The sequence below is a fragment of the Morus notabilis genome, unplaced genomic scaffold (genome assembly GCF_000414095.1).
Source record: "Morus notabilis unplaced genomic scaffold, ASM41409v2 Scaffold565, whole genome shotgun sequence".
In the NCBI taxonomy this organism is placed as follows: Eukaryota; Viridiplantae; Streptophyta; class Magnoliopsida; order Rosales; family Moraceae; genus Morus; species Morus notabilis.
The window spans coordinates 26605-39069 of record NW_010363644.1 but is presented as its reverse complement, the minus strand read 5'-3'; the positions used below and the strand labels follow the sequence as shown (position 1 = coordinate 39069).

General features: G+C 31.4%; 1 protein-coding gene and 3 non-coding genes across 4 annotated transcripts; all 4 read left to right on the top strand.

Moving 5' to 3' along the window:
* Window positions 1-1744: 1744 nt before the first annotated feature.
* LOC21385471 (protein LIKE COV 1) lies at window positions 1745-6764 on the top strand. The gene is made up of 7 exons (XM_024169880.1): window positions 1745-2068; window positions 2825-2877; window positions 3759-3868; window positions 5215-5382; window positions 5490-5587; window positions 6105-6231; window positions 6382-6764. The coding sequence occupies exons 1-7, from the start codon at window positions 1907-1909 to the stop codon at window positions 6477-6479; spliced, it is 816 nt and encodes a 271-aa protein (XP_024025648.1). The 5' UTR covers window positions 1745-1906; the 3' UTR covers window positions 6480-6764.
* Window positions 6765-8443: 1679 nt separating this feature from the next.
* Window positions 8444-8540, top strand: LOC112092818. The gene has a single exon (XR_002902765.1). It is a non-coding gene; the product is annotated as a small nucleolar RNA Z43 (small nucleolar RNA).
* Window positions 8541-8902: 362 nt separating this feature from the next.
* On the top strand, window positions 8903-8985 carry LOC112092819. Its single transcript, XR_002902766.1, has one exon. It is a non-coding gene; the product is annotated as a small nucleolar RNA U83 (small nucleolar RNA).
* Window positions 8986-9047: 62 nt separating this feature from the next.
* LOC112092817 lies at window positions 9048-9135 on the top strand. The gene has a single exon (XR_002902764.1). It is a non-coding gene; the product is annotated as a small nucleolar RNA snR60/Z15/Z230/Z193/J17 (small nucleolar RNA).
* The last annotated feature ends 3330 nt before the right edge of the window (window positions 9136-12465 follow it).

Below are 12465 nucleotides of genomic sequence, written 5' to 3'. Positions count from 1 at the left end.
TACCTAAAGGGCTATGACAATGACAGTTTTGTGGATAGGATAGAAATTTGTCGCCATTATTTGTTGTTGCTTTTTTATTATTATTTGAGTTGAAAAGTAAAACCACCTCATACAGTGTTTAATTAATGAGCGAATACCATATTTTAATAGAAAAATTACTATACAACAATATTATTTTTTAATGTTAAATTCAATATACATTATATTTGGTGCCAATTTTTCTTATTATTTTACCCGTTATTTATCTATTTCTTCTATCCATTATTTATGCTGCTTTATATAATTAATTGAGTTAAGAAGTAATTTTATATATGCTATCTCTTACATCAAATTTATCTTAATTTAGTTGAGAATTGAAACCATAATTTAAATTTAAAAATTTTATTATAATATTTTTCTCATAAAATTTAAATTTAATATTTTTCTCACAAAATTTAAATTTAAAACTTGTGGAGTGTGTAGAGAAAATCTCAAATAAATAATGTACGAGTTATGTTGCTAACCCCTGATGTCACAAGTAGATCCTTATCATCACGAAACAAGAGATTATCATTTAAAACTTAATAATGCTGAAATAAAACGGCACCCATTAGCGTTCATCACAAACACATTCAACCGTTTAGTTCGTTCATTTAAATTGAGATGTGATTTTATGTGATAATTTTTTTATTATAATAAAAAAATTAAATATAATTATTTTTAAAATTTTAAATTTAAATCAGTAAAATAAATGATACTATTATTTAAAAAAAAAAAAAAAAAAAAAACTTGATGAATATTGAACAGAGATGGCTGCTGCAAAATCTGGCAGTCAATTATTGGCGACAGCTCCTCAAACACGGTTGACAGAGTATTTACAGTAAACCTCTAGAAAATTCCAAATAGACAGGCCAAACACTGTTTAATCCGCCACCCTGCTTTAAATGTAGATACAAACTTAAAACATTATTTTCTTCAAGTCCTCACATAGCATGTACCATACTAATTGCTATAAACAATTAAACTAAGGAGATTTCTAGGTAGGCTTGAAAAGTTCAACCAGCGACAGTGACGAAGACATGAATTTTGGTCACGAGGGGTTAATTAATATTGAAGTTAAAAAAAGATTTTTTGTGAGACTATTATGAAAAAAATAGCAATAAATTTTTTTTTCCCGAATAGAGATATAGTATTAATTATTCAGTTAGGGTACAACTATAATTTTTATTATATAGTGGGGTATGACTCAAAATTTCATAAGAATTTTCAACAAAATTTACATTATATTGCAATAACTTTTCAATTTTTGGGGGAAGAAAAAAAAGTTTTTGAACTTTTAGGGGGGCTATCTACATATTTGGCATAAATGAACATGTAAAATGACAAATAAAAGAAAAGTTCAGAGGGGTGTGGCATGCAATGGCTTCGTCCTTTATTAAGTATCAAAAATCGTCAGTTCTACATATATTCTTTATTTTAATGTAATTTTGATAAGATTTAATCATTAAAATAATCCAATTAGTAAAAGACATATGATCCACTAATCTAAAAAATCATACATGATTATTTTAATTCGTTAATCCCTAATCCATTTCCAACCTCATTAATTAAATTGAAAATACCCTTAAAAAAAATTTTCAATTCGAATTAAACCCTAATCCATTTCCAACCTCATTTATTAAATTGAAAATACCCTTAAATTTTTTTAAAATTAAATAAATAAATAAAAGCAAAATTTTCAAATTGGAAAAATAGTGATTTACAGTACCAAAGGGGAGAGAGGTAGAGAAAGAAGAAAAGCGAGATCAGGAAGAGGAGGAGAATACAAGAGTCGTCGGTCGCCGTTCTGGAAATTTCCCTTCTGACTGAAGACAATTCACAGTCGCGGCGGAGTTGAAACGGCGTCGTGTTGTTGGGTCTGCCGGCGATGGGCGATGACAAATCGTCGTCGATTGTGATGGCGAGCAGAGACAGAGACAGAGAGCGAGATCGTGAGCTTCTCATCCCCGTCGCCAACTCCGCTCACGATGAGCCTTCCTCCAAACCCTCCTCCTCTTCTTCCTCCACTCACCACCACACAGGCCATGAGGTATTTTTCCGGTTTTCTGTTTGTTTGCCGAGAAAATTTTCGGAATCGGAAAATGAGATTTTGTAGCCTTTCTATTGTCGATTTGTTCTGACTTTCTTCTGTCGAGGTTTTTTGGTGGAACAATTGAGTTGCGTTTGACTCTTGGTCTGGTGAATTTGTCTGAAGCGAATTGATTGGCGAACTCAGATTCGCGAAATTCAAGCTTTTGTAGCTATTTTCCTATTTTGGGCAATTGAGGCTTGATTTTAGTGCAAAATTGGATTAGTCTGTAGTTGAATTTAATGGTGTTTAATGTTTACTCAAGAAGTAAAGTTGTTCTCTCTCTTTTTTTCTTTTCTTTTTTTTTTCCCTTTGTTCAATTTGTAGGTTCCATTGATTTTCTTTGGTCATTGATTTTAGCTTAAGCGAAATCGTTTCCAGTCTTACAATGATCATAGCTTTGCCATTTTGTTGCAGTACGAATCTCTTTGGAGCTATTCAGTTTTTAGGTTTACAGTGATTATTTTCTTTGATTGGAGAGAAAAGTTCACTAAATGTTAATGGGTAGATTTTGAGCAATATGATTCAGATACATGACACGCATTTTTCATGACAATGACAATCATTAAACAAGTTTCTGATATTGCATCCATGATCTATACTACTATGTTCTCTTATTCACTTGATTCCTTCTGGTCTTCCAGTGCTTATACATGATTGTGAGTTTGCATATATTATCCACCTAACTCTTGCTCTTGTTCGTTATGTCACTTGTAGACTTTTTACAAAGTTGTTAGGAGCTGGGCGTCAAAAAAGTTCATGACAGGATGGTAAAACCGTCTTTCTCTGAGCTCTTATTTGCCATCAAGTCTGTTAAATTTGCAGTATTACTCTACGTCCATGTGTGTAATTTGTAAAGGCTATTTTCTTATGCGTGTAAGATTGCAAGATGGAATTTCAGAAGCCATCATCACTGCTACACCCAACATTACCACCCATGTTTACACTGACCACTGTCGCTGCTACTAAAATTTTTTCATTTATTAATCAAAATTAGAACTTTAGTGTTGGAACGAGTAAAATAGTTGTAAATGTGGTGGTGATACCGTGCAATAACTGGTATTTAGCTTAATTAGATGCTTCTGAAGATCTTGAATGAGAACGTCTAGGTTGTTCTCCACTTTTTTCCTGTTGTTCATATGTACTTGTTTCAATTGAGACAATCTCAAAAATCAACAAATATGGTACTTGCTGTATTTTTACTCAAAACTCAATAAATATGCTACTTGTATTTTAAGTCTTGAGGGATGCTTGCTTACGGTTGTTGGAGTTTCAAGCGCTTTGTATGTGATATGACCTTTGAGTTTCAACTTTGCAACTTGTTTATTTATTAAGTCTTGAGGGATGCTTGCTTACGGTTGTTGGAGTTTCAAGCGCTTTGTATGTGATATGACCTTTGAGTTTCAACTTTGCAACTTGTTTATTTATTAAGTTAAAAGTTTATGGTTTTCTAAGAGACTAGAATTATAAGTAAACTATTTGGCTAAGTTCATGAATTCCATTGTGGCTAATGAAATAGTTGTGCGACAAATACGAAGGCTTTTTTCCAAGATGTAATGAGTTTGTGATAATCATTTGTGGTAGAGTTACGGATTTTGTGCTCAGTGCTGTTATTATTAACTATAGCTACTGACGCTTTGCTGTTTTGCAGTGTTATTTTGCTTCCAATAGCTATTACTTTCTATATTACGTGGTGGTTTATTCACTTTGTGGATGGCTTTTTCTCTCCAATTTATGCTCAACTTGGAATTGATATTTTTGGTAAGCATGTTCTTTGTATGGTAACAGTTTTTCTATTCCATTCTTTATTTGGTGATTTAAATCAATCACCTGTGAGAATTGATTTTGATGAGATGCTCTAAGCCTTACTGGCTTTTAAGGTGTAGAAGCTTTCACAAGTATTGCATTTTGAAATTCTAGTTCCTCAGCTCTTCAAGTTTGTTGTCTTTATATGGGTTGGTCAACGACTTAGGGTATGTTCGGTAGTGATTCTTGGAGTCCAAAATTAATTCTCTAGCTATCCACAGCTAAAATTTGTGTTTGGTAAAAACCATAAAAGTGATTCTTAAAGAATTTTTGAAGAATTTACAGTCAAAATCAGAAGCAGCCCAAAGACAACTGTAGTTTTTAGATTGTGCGGCAATCAGTACAATTAATGAAACTTCCATAATACCCATAATACCCCTGGAATCAATACTTGTATAATTACAGTTTACCAAACACTTGTCTGCTTTTTATAACAGCTGTTTTTTTTTCCAGCACAGCTAAAACAATTTTTCTAAAATCTACAGCACTACCAAACTGGCCCTTAGTGTGGAAGCTTTGGAACTTTATCGAATCATCAATTTTGTACGCTTAAGAACATAATAACCCGTGTTTTATTTAGTGGAAAGCTAAATGTGCACGATGTGCATGGAAATATTTTTCCTGAGATCGTAGTATCTTTTTGTTACTTTTATCTTTTTTTTTTTTTTTTTTTTTGGCAGAGCCTTTTCTTTGTAGTATCTTTTTGTTACTTTTATCTTTTTTTTTTTTTTTTTTTTTTTTTTTTTTTTTTTTTTTTTTTTTTTTTTTTTTTTTTTTTTTGGCAGAGCCTTTTCTTATTCTCTTTTGATTTTTTTTAATGTTTACTTCTTCCTATCCCTCTTTTTCCCCCTATACTTATGATCTTCTTTTCTTTCTTTTTTTTTAATTTTTATCCAATCTTACCAAATGTCTTGAGCTTGGCATATCTCGTTCTATGTATTTGGGACAACCAATCTGTTTTCACTAATGTGGTAATTTGGGTACAGACTCGGTAAATCACCTCTCTTTGCCCATAAAACTATAAGGACTGTCTAAAAGAATATCTACTCTAGGAGGTAACTTTATTATTTTATTCAACTGGCTGGATCTTGGTGTTTGAGGTGAAGTTCTTATCTTTAGACAAAGGAAGATATATTCCGTTTACAATTATAAAGTTTCACTGGTTAATAGATGAGGTGATAGACTGTACCAAAATCTGTTTATTGTTATCAAGGGAAAAAAAAAAGTGACTTTAGTTTTGCTCAGTGGATATTTCTTCTTTATACGTTGTCAACTTTTTCACTTATATGTATTCCTGTCAGGTCTCGGATTTATTACTTCTATAACATTCATCTTCTTGGTCGGGGTCTTCATGTCATCATGGTTGGGTGCTTCTGTCCTGAGTCTTGGGGAGTGGTTTATCAAAAGGATGCCTTTGGTTCGTCATATCTACAATGCTTCCAAGCAGATTAGTGCTGCCATATCCCCAGGTCTGCTCTATATTAGCATTCATTCCTTTTTTATTTCTTTTTTAAAAAAATTATTGTATCAACATAGGGTGTGTGGTAGTCTACAATTTATAACTTCATACTTTCAGATCAAAATACACAAGCTTTCAAGGAAGTTGCGATCATAAGACATCCGCGTGTTGGTGAATACGCATTTGGGTTCATCACTTCATCTGTTGTTCTCCAGGTTTATTAATAATTTCTATACTGTGCAACTATCGCATCTGCACTGCTTTTGATTGAATACTTTTGTTTATGGTTGTATTATTTTTGTAATTATTAGATGTTTTATCATACATGTTTATAGTGTGCACTGTTGCTAGCTCTGCACTCGATTCTCAGCTAGTGGCAAATACTTCCTATTTTTAGTCTCCTTTTTCTATATTTATAGTTTATTTTGATGCTAGTGGGTCTTTGGCGAAACTTTTACTGTATTAAGGGTTCAATTTGGCACTAATAAGAGAAGTAATTTTGTTGAAATCATTTGATGAAATGATTTTGATTTGTGCCATACTGGCCAATAACAATGTCCATTATTTTTAATTGTCTAGTGTAATGATGGACCATCTGTCATCGGTACGCTGTTTTGGAATTTGACTTTGTGATTTAGCTGTCAGGAGTTAGGCGACTGACACCGTATTATATGCTACATGGATTCTAGACTGTTTGAGTATTGTTTGTTCTTCGATTTTCTTTTAATGTAGAATTATTCTGGGGAAGAGGAGCTATGCTGTGTCTATGTGCCTACCAACCATCTTTACATTGGTGATATATTCCTGGTCAACACCAATGATGTTATAAGACCTAATTTATCAGTTCGAGAAGGAATTGGTTAGTACCTGGTTCTAATATGTTACTTTATCTAGATCTACTTCTTCTGAAATACAAGTGGTGCTCTTCATCTAGTGAGATCCAGATATTTAGAAAGCTTAATATTGCATTTTCATAGACTAACAAAATTTTTCCGTCCCTGAAATGCAGAAATTGTTGTGTCCGGAGGCATGTCAATGCCCCAGATCCTGTCAACAGTTGATTCACAGATTGTGCCGGTGGATAGAAGTAGACCTAACAGAAATTGAGTGAAAGATGTTTAGAGGTAGCGTGGTTGCTTGTTTATTTCTCTTGGTTTCTTTGTGTCATCTGGAAGGCATCGCAACCAATTTGTTGTTGTGGTGGATTCATAATCACGCCGTCAAGTTTTGGTTTTGTATATGTCAGATTCTGATGACATTTGTAACACCGTCTGTCATGTTAGAATGTAGAATCCTTTGCTTGGAAAATATAGTTTTGTTGATGACACAGGCTTGTAATAGGCGATTTGATCTCGAATTTCTTTCCTTGCAATTAGATTTTCTTTGTTTATATATTCATTTGCTGTACGCTAGGTAGTTCTCTCTCGCTGGGTGGGGTCTGTTCCGTTCTTGATGTTTTTTCTGATGCAGGCGATTTGGTACATGACGTTATTTGTTTTTTTTTTTTTTTTTTTTTTTTTTTTTTTTTTTTTTTTAGTACCCTTTTGACTAATCTAATTATTGACTAAAAAAGTATTAATCAATAATAGTAAGGGATATAAATTCACACATACATTTTAGAGGTATTAATCAATAGTAAATATTCTTTTTTAAAATTTACATTGCATCTTTTAGATTTAGCATTTTGTTATCAACTCCCCCCTCTTGGATGGATTATCAACTTTATCCCTTAGATTTGGACCCAACTTGGGTAGTTAAAAGACTATTTTACTCAAAGAGCAACAAGAAAAACTTACAAAGATAGGTTTGTATCCAAAACTAATCGTTAGATAGAAAAGGGCACTTTTACTCAGACTCATGAGCTATGATCCATTTATAAACACAATAAGCTATCGACTAAATAAAGAAAGTATACTTTTCTTATGATCGTTTGGTTCATGCGTTTAAATCAGTAATTCTTAATTTTGACATTTAAAATTTAAATTTTTTGTGAGAGGCAAACACTATAGTAGAACTAAAATTATGAGTTTAAACGCATGAAACAAACAAGCCCTTAGAGATTAAAATGTCCCAAAATTGTCAAATCATTAAAATATATTGCAATTTTATCCCAAAGTCACAAGATTTAACAATTCCATAAACTATCATAAAAAAATTTTCCACAAACAGAAAAGCCCACCCTAAATTTGATCTTTGGCATACACAACATTATTGAACAAAAAAATAGGGTCCAATGCAAAAACTAAGAAATTTATCATGTCCAATTTGCCAACCAATAAAAATTTAAGATACAATTTTTGCAAATATCATATGGCATCCCATCTTCTAATAGATGTTCATTATTGCACTGCAATTGAAAAAGGTTGTTAAATTTAGGTCTCCAAAAGTCAAAATTAAAAGTTGAAGGTCTAATATGCCAACCGACGAAAACTTGAGGGTGCATGTATGGAGATTCCCACAGAATAAAAAGGGGGTCACATTGTTGTGAATGTCAGTGGCAGTGCCTCTAAATGGTAAGGAATGGCGCATTTTGCAACAAAACGAAGCCAGGGAGGATATTTTTGTAATTACGGCCTCGTTCGTTTCGCTGATTCGAGTTTAGAATTCGAGTTTTGTTACAGTAAAAAGCTCTCACAAACAATCACATCTAACTTTTTTGCTACAGTAAAAAGCTCTCACATACAATCACATCTCAACTCCAATTATAAACTCGAATCAGCGAAACGAACGAGGCCGACATTTATTTGACCCGACAGAAACGGTTTGGTTAGGAAGGCACAACTAACCCGGGCCCATAAATTAGACGGACCCGATATCACAATCCCAAATCCGATCTCCAACCGCCGAAACCTAAAACCCTAGCTCCTTCCTTCGCTATAAGTACCAGCGGAACGTCACAACAATCTCCATCCTTGATCGAAACCCTAGTTTTCCTCTCATATCTGCCGGGTCTTCTATTTTCCAATTCCGTCGCAAAATTGGTGATCTTCAACTCGTTGATTCGTCTAATTTCTTCAATTGTTATCTTCTTCGAGGTTTTGTCTGTTTGTTTTTGGAATTGCTTTGTTTGGGGACGGTGACGATTATTGTGATAAGGTCTCGTTCGTCGTAATGGGTTCATAGCCCTTGCCGACCATTCTGATATATCACCACCCATATTCTGAGTCCCTTTTCATTTTAAAGAAAATCTTTTTCTTCTTGCTTTTTCCTCTCTGATTTCTCTTTCTGGTTTCTGAAAATTCTTCCTCTTGTTAGCATATAGGTTTAAAGATGATATCTTTATTTGATTTTATGCGGCCGATGATTAAATTTTTTATTTAGACAAGCATATGTCTGAAATTTTGTGTTGACAAATCTAATCTTCTCTATGAGGCCGTAAAGTTTCTTCGTTTGTGAAGTTCTCGTTATTTTCACTGTTATTTAAAGTTTTTTTTTTTTAAGAGAACCCTTGTTTTTTTTTTCTTTTGTTGGTTTTGGGATAAAAATTTTTATGAAATAATTAAGCAAGAAGATTGTCTTTGTATAAAAGTTGCCAATGATGATATCAATGGTATATTGGGTTTTATGATTTATCGTGATTACCTCATACCACTACTGCCTTCCTTCTGAGGCTATCTTCTATAATCAATTTTTTTTTTTTAAATTATTGAGTTTTATAATTAAACGTATAAAATTGGTGGTCGAATGATGATTACAAAGCATAGTTCAGATGAATCTCTGTGATTATCACATTTAAGTCTTTCGCTCCTATCTGACGACCAACATAATATCTGAATTGCTCTCTTCTTTTACTCTGTTTTGTTTTGTCATTTTAAAAGTGTTGGTTTTGTTGGTCGTAATAGGCATTGTATTCCTTATTTGATCAGCCTTTATTCTGAGGATTAAGGTTTTGTTGGTCGTAATAGGCATTGTATTCCTTATTTGATCAGCCTTTATTCTGAGGATTTATTGATATCAAAATCAAAGAAATCATTCTAAACTACTTCCTAGAACATAATTGATCGTTTCACCCATACTTGAAGAAATGATAATTTAAATCAAATTTCACATTTCTTCATAATACACATAACAAAATCCGACTTCATATCTAAAAAAAATTAAAATTTTAGTAGATGGGCGTAGAGTTTACAACGTGAAACGGGCAGAAATTGAAGTTAACGTTTGTTTTTGTGTACCATGAAGGATTCACAAGTTTGAACCTGCGATCAAATCTATGAACCAAACGGGTATTAATAGTCCATTAGGGAGATGACAAGAGCTTTGCGTTGTCCTTATAAACTCAAATTTAGTAGTGTTCAAAAAAATCAAAAAACTGAAATTGACCGACACTGAACCGTTAAATTGATAGAAAAAAATCAAAAATTTGGTTTCACATAGCAAATTGACTAATTCGGTCGGTTAACTGAACATCTATGATTCATGGGTGGTTGGTTTTTTATTTTGCCAGCCGAAGTGATTAATTAAACTGACTAATTTAAAAAAAATTATAATCTATATATTTAAATTTTTAATCTTGTAGATAGTGAATATAATTTATCATATTATTAAAGATGGACGTTTAAAAAAAGTTAGATTTTTTAACTTGTAAGTTGTGATGGAGAAATGAAATACATAACTATTTATATAGAATAGTTGAAGGATGACATTCTCATCTATTTTCAATATGGGATTATTAAAAGTTTAAACACATCAGACTTTTGAAAGTTTCACATTAAAAATATATGAGAATGTCTTCCCTCAACTATTTTATATAAAAGGTTATGTATTTCATTTTTCCATCACAACTTATAAGTTAGAGAGGTTTAATTTTTTTTTAATGTACATCTTCAATAATATGATGGATTTCAATATAAATAAGTTTTCTAATTGAGATTAGATGTAAAGCCTTAGTCCTTAAAATACATTCTTTTAGGCTTTATTTATTTTTTTTTTTGTCTTTTAAGCTACTTTTCTTTTTAATTTTAATTATTTAAATATTTGAATGGTTAAAACTTAAGAATAAAATAGTTCACAAAAAATTTTAAGTAAGAAACAGACCGAAAACTGATTGATAAAAATCAGTCAGTTAATCGACCGAAAACATTGTTCTTCGGTTCAGTTTCGATTTTAAAATTTTAAAAACTGACATTGTCAGTTCAGTTTTGAAACTGGCCGAAATTGTCGATTAAAAACCGATGAACATCCCTACTCAAGTCAATGTAATAAATTAATAATCTCAATAAATACATGAGATAATTTTTTTTCAAATCTTTTAGGTCTCAACGAAAATATAAATTAATAATTGACAAAAAATCATATGTAATTCATAATATAAAAGAGTTTTATTTTTTCTCTAGACAACTTATGTTTTCTCAATTTATTTATTTATTTTAGAAAATATGCATTTAAAGTCATTTGTTTTTTTCTTTGTACCTAAATTGAACTAAACTTCGTCTTTAATTTTTTGGCAAAACTATGTACTATATTTAGTATATATTTTTTCAAATGCAGCAAGAAGTTATTTAAAATTATTATTGCTTGAAATGCCTTTTTTGAGAAACGTTTAGTAAAGCATAACTGTCATATGAATCATGATCATTATCCGCAGGCATATTAAGTTTGAAAAACACATTTATCGTATGCCCAAATACTTATTAACCTTCATGTTAATTGTACTTACAATATACATCAATTTTGGGCTTATATGCATGAACATAACAACAATTTTTTTTTTTTTTTCACGACAAGTTTTGCAATCTTCTTTGGACACATATTAATTTTTGACCATATACCATTATCTTTATTAATTATAGCTCGTGCATGAATCTTTGTAAAAAAAAGGTACATGCACAAAAGTAATCAAAACCTAAAACTTTTTGTAAATTAATAAATAATCTATTTATCGATAAATTAATAAATTATTCATTTATTAATAAATAAATAACCTCTTTATAATTTTCTAGGAAAAACCTTATCCTTGACAAGTAAAAATGTAAGATGGATGTAGAAAATAAAAATGGATATATTGCCAAAGGTAAAATTTCACGACATTGAGCAAATTTAAAATACGAGGCACATTAGTAAGTAGTTTGGAAGAAATCAATTGTCATGCTCGTGAATTATGATTTTTTGGATAAATTTTATAAATTTATCTCGAACTTAGTCCCTGACATATTTTCCCCTCTTCATAACTTTACTCTTTTGTTCACATGATGGAGACGCTAATAAGGTCAAAACTTGTATTTTGCCATTATTCTCTTCAAACTTTAAAATATTGGCAATTTTATCCCTTTCATCTAATTTTGTCCATATAAAGCTAACATGACACTTATGAAAAAAATTAAAACTTATTCGAGTTAGATGTCTTAATTTCGAAAAGAATAAGAATTATAGAAACTTAAATTGCTATAATTTTTTGATGTTCCATCTTTTTTAAAAACACCGGTGTTTTCTGTTTATTAATCATCAGATTTGTATTATTTTTATAATTTAATTTGATTTTTGATCAGATTTAATATATATTTAGAGGCTGATAATCAAAGAAACACCGGTGTTCTCAAAGAAAATGGAACAACAGAAAAAGTCCTTTATTATTAAATTAAAAAACTAAAACGGATCAGAATTTTCTAATATTAGATTAAAAAACTAATGATTTTTTTTTTAAAAAAAAAATAAAATGATTCTCCCCCTTTCTTCATTCCGCAGCTGCCATGGAATCTTCCCTCGAAGGGCATTTATAAAATGTATCCTGTGATTTTTATGGTTGATGAACAGCAGACAAGAGTCTTGGATTAAGATGTTACAAATGTTCTCTGTTCTATCAGTGAGACCAATTTCCTACTAATCTCCAGGTCCGAAGCTAGTATTGTATGATCACCTTACTATACGTCTGAGCAAAAATCACGACACTTGAGGCACTTGGTTAGAGTCCTGCATCGTCCGAGCAAAATATCCTTTACTTCTAATAATTTGGATGCAAAACAGACCAAATCGAATATTGGTACACTAATTAATCTCTGTTTTTTTTTTTTTTTTTTTCTCTCCCTCTTGTCTAAAGTAAAATGTTCAATGAAGATTGACCTTGTTCATTTCACAAATTTGAGTTTTCAATTCC

What these genes read in the sequence shown, in the direction of transcription:
- LOC21385471 (XM_024169880.1), top strand. Translation starts at nt 1,907, where the DNA reads ATGGGCGATGACAAATCGTCGTCGATTGTGATGGCGAGCAGAGACAGA. An exon ending in ACCACCACACAGGCCATGAG is followed by an intron (nt 2,069 to 2,824) that starts GTATTTTTCCGG and finishes TGTCACTTGTAG; the next exon opens with ACTTTTTACAAAGTTGTTAG. An exon ending in AAAAAGTTCATGACAGGATG is followed by an intron (nt 2,878 to 3,758) that starts GTAAAACCGTCT and finishes GCTGTTTTGCAG; the next exon opens with TGTTATTTTGCTTCCAATAG.